Raw genomic sequence first — 16,618 nt, 5'->3', positions numbered from 1 at the left:
GTATGAATGTAATTAGAGTTGATGTGAAAGTTTCAGGAATCTTCAATCATAATAATGAGCTTAATAAAATATCCTAGGAGATCATTCAGACCATTTCCATTTCTATATATCAAATTACCATTTAATAATATTTTATAAAATTTGACTAATATATTGTTTGGAAAATTGATATTGCTACTAATAATTTTGTTAATTAAAAAGATATAATTTAAGCCACATATATTTTTGAAGCTTCATGATGAGAATTATCTCAACAAGCACTTTTAAATTATTGAACCTCTTATCAATTACAGAAGTGATCAGTATTTATATATAATATAATATTAATTTATTAAATCTGTCAGACTTTTACTTTTGCAGTAAGGTTAAATTTATTTACTATTTATTTTGAATTTAAAACAAAATGTAATATAGACTGTTTTCATATATGAATATTTAGCTTTTAATATTAGTAACAATGATGTGACAATGATGATGGATTGCACTTTACTAAAAGTTTTTTCTTATCTTCTCGATTTTATATTTTTATATTTATTTATATTTTATATTAATTGGTTACTTCAATAGTTTATTATTACATTAGATAGTGATGATCTCGTGCAATCAATGACCATAGAACCTTTGCCGATTTAATGTGAAGTTTGACTTTAATGTTTTTAGCGACTCCGTCACATCAGTGGCTAATAATTATTCTATTTTAATTACACGGTTTCATCCTCTAGCTACTTTAATCGTGATGTTTCCATTTTATTTGTTGTTCTTTTTTCTATTTTTTTTTTATAACTACGTATTATTTAAATGATTATCTGTATATTCTATTTTAATCGTAAAATGTTTGAGTAACCATGGCGTTGATATATCATATAAATAATTAGTCTTTAATATACTACATAAATTATGAATTCTCAAATATATGTTAAAATAACAGTTTTATGTATAAAAAAATTATAATTTAAATATTTATTCATAATTATATTTAATAGTTACAGAATATTTTTTCGAGAATTTGGTAACTTACATCTTGAAAATAATAAGCAGTTGAAATTAGTTGCACAAAAAACTTTAGAAATTAATTCAGAGCTCAATATTTTAAGATTAAACTCAAATTATTTGAAAAGTATAAATACTCAAGGTTACGATAGAAACAATATATATTGTTTTTTTGCGAGCAATATACAAAGTATTATTCCATTTACAAAAATTGCTTATCCTGATATAATATGTAATCAAACGTTGAACATAATTGAACCATTAAATATTAAAAAAAAGCAAGTATGTCGAGAAAAATTACTGGCTTGCATAAACAGAGTTATACAGCCAATCACTATGTACAAAACTGTTTATGATTTGGATGCTTTAATCTCGAATTTAACAAGATGGAATCATTCTAATAAATTACTCAAAAATTATGATAAAGTAAAAATAAAGAAGCTAAATAAAGATAATACGCATCTGCATTTCGAAAGTAGATTTGAAAGTGGAAATCTTCGCAAAGCTATTCAAGTATGTTAAATATCTTTACTACTAATACTTATAATTTGTACTTTATTTACAAATAACAAAAAATTTAAAATAAATGTAGAATAATTTGAAAGATATTTTAATATCCGTATTCTTACATATGTATAAAACTAATTTTCAATTGGAAGAGAGTATATTTTACTTAATGAAAATAGAATATGTGTTCGAAATTGCGAAACCCCTTTTCAATGCAATATAACATCTGGCAAAATAACATCGTAAAACTTGTGTTTAGATTTTAAAACTTTCATGCTTGCAACTATCTAGCAATAGTGTCATAAAACATCTGGAAAAACAATATAATAAACACGGGAAAACCTACTCGGTTAGGTATATGTACGAATTCGCTCCGCTCGGTAACTACTTCAAGCACTATGTACTAGCGATCCCCCCCTTCCCGCTGTCGACAAGTTGTCATGCGGTCGCCAGATGCGTCAGAGGCAACGAGAGCTCTTCTTGTCGTGAAGACCAAGAGATGACTAGGCCCTACTATGAATTAACTATGAAGCCACAAGAGGCGCTGCCCTCGCTCTGTAAGGGAGAAGACTCTGATTGGACGAATAATAAGAGAAGGGGTACAAGTGAAGTTCATGGTCAGCAAATGTATTTAAGGGGCACATTTTTCAAGATTCAAACAATCTCGATATAGTACTTATTCAAATAAGTGTCAAGTGGAAGTCCATTAACGCTGTTCAAGGCAACAGTAGTTACAAGTCCCAGAAGAACGACGACATATCACCGTATGTCCATTAACGCAGTTCAAGAAACCTTCGTTACAAGTTCAAAAGAAGCGAGGACAATCCTCATATCGGAGTCCGAAGATTAGTCTTTTCGAATATCGGAGTCCGAAGATAAGTCGACGATTAGTTTTCGTAAGTAGTATTACCACTACAATAATTAAATAAAACTTAAGATTCCGAATACGTCATCGACAATCAACCAAGAAGAAGAGGCTCTCACCAGAGAGATAGTGCGGAATAATTCCAAGGTCGTCGTCAAGATCGCATCATCTGATGCGAGACTTGCCGGCCTTACCCACAACTTAGTTAAATGTCTGAAGCTTATGAATCCACAGCCTGCCATTCAAAGTTCGCAAAAGACACAACAAGTAGCAGTATCCTTCATGAGGTAAAAGCCCTTCAAACTCTTACTTTCATCTGAATTTATTGCAGTACGCTAATATCAGGACAAGGTACATTTGCTACGATACGGTTATATCTCTCAAGTACCAACAGATACATGTGTCGCGCTACATAACCATCATAACCTCTATTACGCACGTGCTCATTCAAACAGTGCGAGTGTCGACGAATCAAACTTGGCGCCATTCTGCGCTCATATTCAAACCATCAAGCTGCATAGATGAGTATACGTTTACCACGGCAAATACATCAATCCACCCCAAGAGTTATTTCAATAATTAATAATAGTAATAATAGTCAACCTTGTCATCAATAAATAACAGTATAAACAGCATATACATCAGCCATATTTGTATTTAATTATTATAAATCCCTTCTACTTGTGACCTTTCATCGCTATCACACAACATCCATGGTTTCTGAGTTGTCAACGGCATCAATTTGTATCCTTCGAACCGACCTTGGTAAAGCAAGCCGGAACCGCGAATACATTTTATACAATATGAATAAAATAAATATAGTAATATAATATATGTAAGTAGACAAGTAAGTTAATAAATATATTATATTGTGTTCAGAATTAGACTAAGTCCAGTAGTTTACTGGTGGGAGAAAGGCCTGTAACAGCTTCCTGCTCAGGGAACTGTGTATGAAACTCTACTTAGTATGCAGCTATTGCGTGTACATTCCGTAGCGACTCTCCCGAGGAAGATTCCTTCTTCTTTGACTATACACTGGTGAGTGCCCGTTCGTATTCGTATCCAAATACTCCTTATCACGAAAGTATACCAGTAGTCTCTTTTGAGAATCTATTACATAAATAAGCCATACTTGTTTCCATGAAGTATGCACAATTCTTTACTAATGCTTACAACATTAGCAAAGGTCACCATTACATAAATAAGCCATATTCTGCATTGCTGATTCTTACAAGATCAGCAACAACATCGACACCATTAACAAGGAGCAACTACATCGTTGTGATTGAACATAGTTCACACTCTTCTGAGAGTGAATTCAACTCATCAATAATGTAATTGTCAAGAAACCATAATAAATAATATTTAACGAAGTCTGCACATACTAAATATCTCTACAGCCCTTTCACTTAAGTCCGTACATAAGCATCCGCTAAGGCCGGCGACGAATTAGTGGAACTACCGAGCATAAGCCCATCGAGCCAGAAAATAAATCAGATTGCAATATGCATTCTTAATTTCTAAGCATAATCGTATTTTATTTTCGGAAGAATGTTAAATGAAATATATATTCAAAAGTTGTAAAAAGTTATTACCACAGTACAATATCAATTATAAAAATGTGACATTTGAAAACAATTTGAGGGAAATGGATTAGTTATGGGGAAATATGTACAAATTGCTAATAAGTTTGATATAAAGTATAAAATTTGCATACATTTTCAAATTTTATATTTCATTAATTAAATATTAGTTAATTAGTCAATTAGTGTATTATAAAGGTATTTCATTATGTATTTTTGATGTGCCATAGAATAATTTTGTGATAATTTGTCATAATATTTTTTAATAATTTTTACTATATCATCATCTAAGTGTTTCTTATTTTTTGTAAGTATTTTAATGAATCATAGTGTTTTATAACTATTATAATAAATTAGGAATATCTGTACTAGATACTATGATTCAATATATATAATACATAAAAAATTATATACATTATGCATAACATTCTAGTGTTATACATAATATATATGTAAAATAAGCTTGATAAATGAAATTATGAAGTTTTTATTCGCTATTCATATTTCATATTTATATTTAATTATATTATTTATTTATATGTTATTTATATATATTAGAATATATGTTAATTTTTATTTTAATCTATTTATAGATTGGTCCAAGAGAATATGAGCTAATTTTAACACCTGATGTAAATAGCAGCTCGCAACATCAATGGTTTTATTTTAGAATTTCAAACATGGAAGCCGGACATTTATATACTTTTAATATTATCAATTGTGAGAAATCAAATTCTCAGTTTAATTTTGGAATGCAACCAATTTTATTTAGTGTCATTGAAGCATTAAATGGACGTACTGGCTGGGTCAGAAAAGGAAAAGACATTTGTTACTATCAAAATTATTATTATAAACCTAATAGTAGAGAAAATTATTTTACAATATCTTTTAGTCTTATTTTTCCTCATTCATATGACATTTGTTATCTAGCGTATCATTTTCCTTATACCTATAGTCAACTTATAACAAGTATTTGGAAGTGGTTACATACTGTCGATAGTACATTGATTTATTTTCGTGCAGATAAACTTTGCGATACTCTTAATGGTAACGAAAATCCACTTCTTACTATTACATCTCCTGATTCATTTAAAAATCCTATACATGTAAGTTCATTTTAACATTTCTACTTTATATAAACTATTTTAAAATTTCTAAACTGTATTTTATTTATAGATATTTTCCTCAATATCATAAAATCATTTACGTTAAATTATTATTTTAATCTTCAATTATCTTAATCATGAATTTATAATGATATATATAACTGAATATTCTATAATCTTTAATTTTTTTATTTAACTATGTATAATAAATGTTTACATATGGGCAAATAATTCGATAACAATTACATTTTATTAATAAGAAATATCTAAAATAAAAATATATTATTAAATTAAAAAAATTAACAATATAATAAATCAGTGTTTCAAGTGAAAATTGCAAAAAAATTATGATTATACCTTATAAACTTTATATTTCTTTTGGACTTAGACACACACACATATATACATAGCGGATAATATATATTATTTGAATTAATAATATATTGTATGTAAAAATTAATACAATAATAATGTTGCATTATTCAGTAATTATAAATTTCGCATTGTATTGTGAATGCTACCAAATCCAAAAAAATCTTCAGATATTAAAATCTGTATAATATTGTTCGAGATTGACGCAGTTTCCACGAATTTAAGAAAAGGTGGGTCGCTGTACGACGCACCGTACGAGTGGTAAAAACCGGGCGAGTGTTTATAAACAAAACTTGGCAAGTCCGAGCAAGTTTTACGACATGAAATCTAATATACTCACACAAAGATATTACGCCTACTTTTCTCTCATCAAACATTCTCGAAGGTTTTAGATTTTTCTTTCTACGCCTCGTGTAAGAATCAGTGCAACAACGACGATGATTTGTTGCCAGCTAAGTGAGCCACCGTGTGGCTATATAAGGGACGCACGCGGCGCACCTCGCCCTCTCGCTCAAAGCTTCTTGCTTACTGACCGGATCTCATGCCGAACCACCCTTACTCAACTGCGCTTGCGGCTAACATCTTGCCGTGACCCAACCGCAGTGACCGACCATAGTGTACCGATCTAACCATCTACCAGTAGAAGCCATGGCACACGGGTCTCGATCTGCCCTCAGCAGGACCGCCATGGAACGGTCGGTATTTTCAGCAGAGCTGCCACGGAAGAATCAAGCCTTCGGTTCGTGCGCGATTCAAGAGGCTCATACGCGAATTGTAATCCTACATTGCACTCACATAACTGTAATTGCCGCTCAATGTTTTAGTATATACTATAAAGACGACACGTGGCCGTAACTTCGGCAGCCTAGTAAATAATATACGTGTGTATTATTAAAAGGAAATCGGCAGATTTAGTCGTGATTTACAGTGAAGCCAATTGGAATAGTAATCAAAGGGGATTCCCTCAGAACAGAGGTTTAAGGTGTTAAAGGAAAATTTAATATCAAGGCAACAGGATCTATGCCACCAAATTTAGGTTACGCTAGGTCTGCTTACTGCAGTAACTCTCTGTCTTTCTCTCTCTCTTTCTGTCTCTCTCTCTCTCTCTCTCTCTCTCTCGAACCAACGCTTCGACCCCGTACAGGCCCATAAGAGTCGACTCAAGCGACCCAAGTCGTCAAGCACATTATCAAGACCAGACAACAATATAGTGAATAATCGACTACAATTCCATTTCATTAAGTCATTCGAGAGCACAAAGACTTATCATTAATTATTCTTGTGTGTGACTAGTCTTTTCTACTACCCCCATAAATAATAAAAGAAATAATTGATCACTCAACATGTTCCATTAAACATCTTACACCATATCGAGTATAGTTATTCCATATATCAAACATACTTGATTCAACCACCATCTTCTCATGCTACCTCATGAGCATGATTGATGATTGACTGCACCTGCTGATATTTACAACATCAGCATAACCTCAACTTCAAGATACACAGTCATATCCATAGAATCTACGATAATCAAGAATACAAGGACACACCCTCATTACTGCAATAGAATAACCTTCTCTCTCCACAACATTGCAATATTATTATAATTATTAACAAATAGTTCAATTACAATGCTGCAATTTGTTTATTTGGTATATTATAATTAATTTATGTTCAACCTCAACGATCTACATAGTTGTCAAAATGAAGTTCAGATGCGATAATTTGAATGTTAAATCATATATGTGTTCGCGAATGCGAGAACATTTTTTCCTTTTTGTTAGTGCAATAAAACATCTGGCAAGTAACATCGTAAAATTTGTATTTGGATTTTAAACTTCGCTTGCTCAAATCTTCTCACGCATTAGTGTCATAAAATATCTGGAAAAACAATACCATAAACACGGAAAAACCTATAGTTTTGACATATGCATTTTCGTTCCGCTCGGCAACTACATCAAGCATTACTGCAAGCGGACCCTCATTCCCCTTCCCGCTGTCTACAAGTTGCAATGCTGTCACCAGATGTGTCAGCAAACCCTCCCCCTCTTGCCGCTGCCTACATGCTGTCGAATGCGGCAGCAGCAATGAGAGATCTGCTCATCATGAAGACCCAGAGACGACTAGGCCCTTAAATAACTCCGAAGCCAAAAGAGGCGCTGCCCTGGCACTATAAGGGAGGAGTCTCTGATTGGACAGAAAATAAGGGAAGGGGTTCAAGTAAAATTCATGGTCAGCAAATTTATTTAAGGGGCGCAATTTTCAATACTTATTTACTCTCGATACTTAACTCTCTTAATCCTTATCGCTCGTGATATATAACTGTCTTAATATTTACTCTTGATAGTTTTCAGTTAGTAGTATTTTCGTGATATTACTCTTTTCGAACTGTCCCTCAGTTTTTTGATATCTATTGCTTATTAGTATTTTTGATATCTCTCTTTTAGTAATACTCTTTCAATATTATAGAGACATTTCATACTCAGTTAAGTTTTTGTGAAAGTCCATTTAGCACTATTTCGGGAACGACTTACACTTCTTCGGATTGTCCATTAACACTGTTACTGGAACAGTAATTACTGCCCCGGAAGAACCACGACATAAACCCGCATGTCCACTAACGTAGTACAAGAAACTGTAGTTACCTGTTCCAAGGGAGCCACGACAATCTGCCTATCAGAGTCCGAAGACGAATCAACGATTAGTCGTTGTAAGTAGTATCTACTACAATAATTATATACATATTGAGATTCAGAGTATTACATCGACAAGCACTAAGGATGAAGAAGCTACTCTTAAAACGACAGTGCAGAATAAATTCCAGTACGTCTCGTCAAGTTTCGCACCCGCCAAGGGCATCCCACTTCGTAACCCTCACCTTAGTTCAAGTTCGGAAGCTTACGAAAGTAAGCAAAACCCAACGCAAGTGTAGACAATCCAGTTTCACGCCACTTGCGATATCTTCCAATAATAAAGCCGCATCCATAACCTCAACCACACACGTGCTCGTTCAATAGGCGCTAGTGTCGATGAACAAAACCTCGCGCCATTCCTCATTCATATTCAATAATCAAGCTACATAGATTATTGTACAGTTGTCTCCGCAACACGTCACTTCAATTAAGAATTTAGTTCTATAAGTAATAATAGTAATACTAGTCAACCTTGTCATTAATAAATAACAGAATAAAAAGCATATACTTCAGCCATATCTTTATTGTATTATTATAATATCCATTCCACTCGTGACCTGTCATCGCTACCACACAACACCCGTGGTCTCTGAGTTGTCAACGGCATCAAATTGTATCCGTCGAACCGGCCTTGATAAAACAAGTCGGAACGACGAGGTGCATTTTGTACAATATGTATATTTAAATTTATAACAAATGAAAATAATATTGGTTTCAGAATAATATATATATAGAAAAATTAGAAAAGCTATACGATATTAACATCGTAAAACATTTTTTTTAATTTTAAAAAGAAAAATTATAATGTGCCATTATTATGTATTTCAGAAAAGGAAAGTTATTTTTCTTACTTCAAGAGTTCACCCTGGTGAAAGTAATGCATCATGGATTATGCATGGAACATTAGAATTCTTACTAGGAAATTCTATTTATGTGTCTAGTTTAAGAGATGATTATGTTTTTAAAATTATTCCTATGCTTAACATTGAAGGAGTTATAAACGGATGGTAATTATTACAAAAATATTTATAAATAATTAATAATTTCAAATTATTATTATTTAATTTCTATAAGCATAAATTAATAAGAAATATCATAAATTTTACTATAAATTATTATATTTATTATTATAATTATTTTTACTAACATGAATATATAAGAAACTTTTTAATTTATATAACTTTTTTACATAAAAGTATTTTAACAAAGTAATTTTTTGAGAAAAGCATTACTTGTATACTTTAATGTCCATTTACGCATATAGCCCATATATAATTGAATAGCTACATCATTGATAGCAGTTTTTACATTTAAAATGTTTCTTAATATATGACATATTCGACGAAAACATTTTAGAATTTGAAATAGTCCCTTAAAACTTTAAAGGAAACGTATTTTAATATAATAACATTCAACCAAGTACTTAGAAAATGTGTATATATTATTTTCTTTAACTTCTATTAAGAAATTAGTAAATAAAAAATAACTAATTCTTTGAAAAAGAATAATTTAGAAACTATAATTTATTGATTATTTAATAAATACCATAATAAACAAATTTAAGTTTTGTGTATAATTACCTAAAAGATTATAATGTGAAGTTCCGAATTACATATCATCTAATTAAAATATATCTTAATTTTTATTTTACTATTTATATGTAACAGTTTACAAATATGTGTTATTAATTATAATTTGAAATATTTTATTCATGTTTTACATAATATAAATTTAAATATCTATATAGTGATTTTATATTATTTGATACTATAAAAAATTTCAATTACTTGATTATTTGTTATAATTTGTATATATCTTAAAAATAAATAAATGTTTTTAAATTTTAACATAAAAAAGTAATTTATAAAAATCTCAGCAATACAAAATTAGAAGTTTATAGAAATTAAATTTGAAGGTTGTACAGATAATAGTTAAAATGCTAATGAAAAATTTATAATACATATAAGGTTACTCATATGAATATCTAATATTTATAACTCTTGTATACGTATACATCTAATAAATGCTTTATAATTTTGTATTTCGTAATTGAAAATTTGACGCAAAATAAATTTAGTTTACATGAATATTTAATAAAGTTTGGGATAGCATAAATATACAAACCATTATATTGTATTATGAATTTACGAATTAATTATTGTTCAATATTTCAATTACAACTCAGAAACAAAAGATGTCATTCATAAGGTATATTTTCAATATGCATAAATAATGCAACTTCTATACCATTGTTCATTTTTCAAAGTAATTTAAATTATTGACCCATAATTAAATATTTTCATATATAATTTAAATAATTTATTATCTATAAAAATTTCATAGAGTTAATCTAATTCAAATGAGAATTATATAATGATAATTTAAATAATATATTATCTTTTATATCTTGCAGTACTTATATAATAATATTTGAATAAATATTGAGATTTTTTAGTAATTTATGAAATATAATTACATAAATTTTATTTCGATTACATCATTTTTCAGATGCGTATTTAATATCAATAGAAATTTATGGTTAATTTAGTATAGTATTACATATACATAAATAAGCAGACACATAGAAATAAATTAGTAGATTAATTTAGAACAATTAAAAGATTCTATTAAAAAACTTTCAGCACATGTACTGTCAATATTATTTTTTGTCATGGAAAAAATTATCTTAAGTATTTTTAGATATTAAAATAAAAATATATAATACTGTTATATAGATCCATAATTTTTATACATACTAACACAATTTATTGTCATAATTTATTACAAAAAATAATATTAATATGTCAATATGGTTTGATTTAAATGATTCAACATTTTAGCATCATTATATAAATACCGAAGTTATATAAGAAGATTTATTAATGTACGGACATTACATATATACCTACTGTACCTATATACCTATATGACTACTTGGTTTTGAAAATGTAATAATGTCGCATTTAAAAATGCACTTATGCACTTACAGATAAATGAATAGCCGTGTACGTAAACACACGCATCTATATATATATACACATATTGTAACGGGCGATTTATGTTTTATTTTAGATTTATTAAAGTTCAAATATTGTTAAAATTTATTAAAAATACAAAATATTTTTGTAAATAGAATACATTATATAATAGACTATATATCTTTATTTATTCTATTGTTGTATAATAGAGTTTTATAAACACAAAAGTATGACAAATATGTTATTAAATACAAGCAGATTACAATACATTAATATATTACAATAGAAAAACATGCCATTATACTTACATAGAAATTACATTAACTATAAATTAAAGATTCAGAAATGCAAACACGACAGGTACATTAATATATTTTTTACTGAGTAGCAAGTAACATATTTGTCAAAATTTATTTACCATATCTCATAAAAATATAATTGTATTTTGACGTGTGGAATAATTTCTTTAATAAATATATGACTTCAATTCAAATGATTTAAAATTTTAATTACTTAAGTGTTAAATAAAATTTTGTAATTATTTAATTACCATTATGTTTCAGTTTCTAGTGGTATAATTGAGTGTGACAATCACACCGAAAAGATTCTCCTGTATTAATTAAAATACACATTCCAAATACATTTTCTTTTTTATGAAATTTGATTATCAGCGATGAAACTGCTTTCCTATTAAAAAAATATATTTATTTGCATATTATTCATAGTTAAATACTTTAAATTTATGAAAATAGATATTTAAATTTCATTTTCTGCTCTAATATCCAGTAATAATAATAATAATATCCAGCAATACAATTACAAAAACTCATTAGCAATACAATGTTTTTTTTTATTTTCTCAAACTCAAAATCAATGAATATTTAACAATTTTAAAAATAATTTCAAATTCAAACTGGATAATTATTACATTCGTTTGTTCGATTCGATTGTTGTTTAGTATTTGACTAAGACCATCGGTTGGAATGGCGGGAGAAAAGTGCGGGCAACTGGATGGAGTAGCGCTTGAAATCAGTATTTGACATGTCTGCTTTCCGTGTTTGGTGTTTCATTTATTTTACAACTACATGTAATGATTCTACATTGACGATGATAATCCGTCATATCTTGTTTGTTGCCACGTGGTGTCAGCATGCACTGCATGTAGAGGTAGGAGGTCATAAGTCTCTGGATCCTCTGGATGCAGTAAGCTTGTTGGTGAAATACTACACTGTGAGGTCATAAGTCTCTCGATACTTCTTCATGTAATGCCACGTGGTGGTAACTTGATTGCTGGTCTCCTCCAATCTGTCTTGTATTGTAGAAGGATGAGGAGGGCTTTCTATAGCATCTTTGCTTAGTATGCGATAGCTTCACTTAGTATAAGAAAGGCCTTCCGTAGCTGCACCTAGTATGAGAGAGGGCTGCAATAATATGAAGCTATTGAGTGTACCTTCCGTAGCAGCTCTGCAGAGAGTGTGTGCAATAGCTGCACTAGTATTGGAAAGACTTGCGACTGCTTCCTAGACTCGGCTTGGCCGAATGATTCTTGGCTGACTGGCTCATGAGTGAGTAGTGCTTATTTCATGTTGCATTTGTCTTAAATATCTAGGCGGCTGCTATTTAGCTGACGAAAAATGGCCGATCATAGCGCTAGAACAATAGGTTCGATTGTGGTACGAGAAACAATGGGGGTGATCGTGCACTCGTTTCGGATATACCGGCTTTTCCGAATCTCGAACGACCGTTGAAGAATTTTCTTAGAAGCTATTACCGTTGAATAATTTCTTTGATATGATAACCGTTGAAATTTTTCTTTGAAATGGTAACCGTTGGGATTTTTCTCCAAATAATAATATATGAGAGATTGTTTGAATCTCAAACAATTCTTTTGCTTTTTATTGATTTATCATATCATTACTTGTACTGTTTAGAATTAGACCAATTGTAATGTTTAGAATGGCCACCAGTTTCCTGGTGCAAGAAAAAGTGTGGGTAAATGGAAGGGATAGCACTTCATTTCAGTATTTAACGCATCTGCTTCTCGTGCTTCTTATTGCGTTTATTTTACAACTACAATATAATGATTCTACGTTGATGATGAGAATCGCTGAGATGGTACCATTCCTGGGTTGTTGCCACGTGATGTCAGCATGCATTACTTGTAAAGGTAGGAGGTCGTAAATCTCTGAATCCTCTTGATGCAGTGCGTTTGGTGGTGAAGTACTACATTGAGAAGTGAGAGGTCATAAATCTCTTGGCACTTCTTCGGGTAGTGCCATGTGATGGTGACTTGATTGCTGGTCTCCTCCAAGCTGTATTGTGGTATTGAAGGGTGAAAAAATTATTCCAAACCTTGATTTGGCTTCGAATGGTGTTGTTACTTGGTCTGACTTGTGGAAAGGACTACTTGAGAGAGTGCCGATGGCACAGAATATGAGAGAGTCCAAGAGAGTGTTATGTAGCACCGAGTATGAGAAGGGCCTGCAACAAATTGTTATTAGTACCTTCTGTAGCGGCTTTGCTGAGAGAGCGTGCGATTGCCTAAATGACTCGTTCTTGGCTAAATAGCTCATGGCTGACTAGCGCCTATCTTGTGGTGCGCTTGCCGTAATTATCCACGCGGCAGCTTTTTTATCTGATAATAAGGAGGCAATTGTGGTACTTGAAACAATGGATGCGATTGTGGTGTTAGAAGTAATGGTTGCGGTTGTGTACTTGTTTTTCCAGACCTCTAATAACGATTTGAGGATTTCCAGTTATTATAACCGTTGGAGTTTTTCCCCAAAATGATAGCCGTTGGGTTTTTCCCAGAAATCATAACATTAGAAAGATTCTCGGAATCTCGAACATACAACATTAATTTATAGATTATTTTTGAAAAGCCAAAGAAATAAAACAAAATATTTTTATAGTTTTTTATTTTTATCTACTTTTTCTTCTTGGTACCACTTTTGATATAATCTGAGTTTATAAAACTTTTCTCTATTTTATTTCCAAATTTGTTTATTAATTAGTTCTCTTTATAATAATTTTACATCGTAAGAACCAAGTAAAAACTGAAACTGTTCTATATAATACAAAATAATACAAATAAAAGTAGCATGATAAATATTATAGATGTAAATTTTAATATAAGGTAAGATATTTAAGAAATTGAATAATATATTATAAATCAAGGTTCGTAAAATATTTTCCTTGTAAAGCATAATTTTCTTTCTAGTTTTACTACATAATGTAAATCTAATATTGGCATTCTTATTTATTACTTAGTATTATTAATTTTTTACTTTATATTTCTGCAATACAATACGTATTTATTTCAATATATTTCAATACATAATTTATGATATATAAAATATTAATTAATTTATAATATTTATTAAAATATAATAAATGAATGAAATATATCCAACATTGTAAATTTACATAATTCAAACACAATCTGTTTAACTTAATTTATATTATATTTTACATTAAATTTTATTCTACTTATTTTAAATATGATTATACTTATATTTACTTTAAAAATAAAGTTTTATCCACTCTTTTGATGTCAAAAGTAAGTTTAAAATATGAAAAAGTTACTAAATTTGAATACAGTTAAACATTAAAAATGTTTTATAACATATTAAAAATGAAAATATTGATATACTTAGAAATTCATGATAATTAGTTACTAAGCATTATGTAAGAATAAATAAAAAATCTATGATGATATATACAAATAGATTGCAGCGAAGATCAAGAATGAAATTTTATTAATTGATCTTCGTCCAACATTGAGAAATAACTGGATTTCAGTAATAAATTATGTCTGAATTCTTACAACAATATATTACTTTTGTCAATTATCAGAATTTTATTATGTACTAACTGTAACTGGCATATTATATTTTATTTTTATACCATGATAGAATTTGTAGTAAACGAACTTTATTATAGAACCTTACAAATGCTATTTATAAAATTATGTTTTCTAGCGAACTTATTTAAATTATTTTATTTTCTTCTAACTGCTAGTATGAGCCTATTTTTATGTTATTTGATTTCAATAAGAAGATTACTATCAAATGAAATTATTTTAATTATCAGTTTTGTTAACTTTTTAATATATTCTACCGTTATTTCATCTGTGTATTCCAATTAATATAAATTTTGTCAAATAGATCAGGTTAACTATGCAATGATATAACAAATATACACATTTACAAATATTTTTTTCTGTAAATTCTATACAATTTATTTTTTGGGAATTATATGTAACGCAACTACAATAGCAGATTCAGATTATTTGATAAAATAGAGATGAAATATGCTCAATAACCTAAAAGAACAAAGATGTTCATCCCAAAAGATATGCAACGGACGTACAAACAAGTCAACAAATTATATAATAAAAGAAATATAATCAAATAAAAATACACGATTTTCACAAAAAAATAATATAATACTTATTCTATAAATTATTATAATTTAATTGATATTATTGGAAAATTTTATATTCTAAAGTATTTTGTAATCAATGGAATGATATTAGATGTATTATTGAAATAACAAAGCAATTACTATAAATAGTTTACATTATCTCAAATTATATTCATTGAATAGAAAATCGAAGGGATTATTAGGGATTTTTAAAAAAAAAGATTATTAAGGATTTTTAAATAATTAACTTTTTAAATTAAATACGTTACGAATTATCTTTTCTTACCTTATTTATTAGTTAATATTACATTTCACGTGAATCAATGAAGAAATCATTATTTAGAAAATTTTATTTATAAAATAAATTTATTTTATAAAATTTATTTAAAATAATCGATGTAATTTATAGAAATTATTTGAATATAAAAATTATAAATATCTGTTTGTTAGTTTGAAGTAATCATTATTTGGTCATGAACATTAATCATTTAGAAAATAAAAAATTTATTTCATATAATTTATTTAATATAATCATAGTAATTTAAAGAAATTTTTTAAATCTAAATATTAGAAATATCACTTTGAAAAGTATGAATATCTTGGATATAGCTATAAATCAGGATTACCATATCAATAAAGTTATTAAAACATGTCTATCACAATAATGATATTTTAATGATAATAATTACATTTTATCTAAACAAATATTTCACATTTTACATTTACAATCAGAAATAACTTGAAAATATTCTAATATATCAATAAAATTAATCGAAAATATACGATATTCTCGTTTTTTTTATTTCAAATGCTTGTCTAAGCTCCTAACTAATTTCATTTTTATTGTTTATAAAATTTAGTATGATTTAAATTTGATCTTTTAGTTACTAAAAAAAGGATTGTTATATTTGTTTTTTTTTATTTGAATGAATATAAAAAATATAAATAAAATAGCTACCATCATGACGAATAGAAGGAATCAAGTCAACAAAATTTATTAATGCTGAAGCAAAATTCGAAACATTTTTTCCAAGTGGATGTGAAATGATGATAGTTTATGTAAAATCTAATATAAACATTCTAATTTTTTGTAAGC

At 28.8% G+C, this 16,618-nt stretch overlaps 1 protein-coding gene across 1 annotated transcript in view; it reads left to right on the top strand.

The window, feature by feature from the left end:
* The window catches only part of LOC105366567 (cytosolic carboxypeptidase 1), a 67,332-nt gene that overhangs the window by 15,310 nt on the left and 35,404 nt on the right, over window positions 1-16,618 (top strand). Inside the window, exons 5-7 of the mRNA XM_011505060.1 lie at window positions 1,270-1,503; window positions 4,539-5,051; window positions 8,948-9,126. Coding sequence (XP_011503362.1) covers window positions 1,270-1,503; window positions 4,539-5,051; window positions 8,948-9,126 — 926 coding nt within the window. The remainder of the gene's footprint in view (window positions 1-1,269; window positions 1,504-4,538; window positions 5,052-8,947; window positions 9,127-16,618) is intronic.

The sequence above is a fragment of the Ceratosolen solmsi genome, unplaced genomic scaffold (assembly GCF_000503995.2).
Source record: "Ceratosolen solmsi marchali unplaced genomic scaffold, CerSol_1.0 scaffold49, whole genome shotgun sequence".
Taxonomy (NCBI): Eukaryota; Metazoa; Arthropoda; class Insecta; order Hymenoptera; family Agaonidae; genus Ceratosolen; species Ceratosolen solmsi.
The sequence above is the reverse complement of the archived record's forward strand: the minus strand, read 5'-3'. Positions and strand labels throughout refer to the sequence as shown.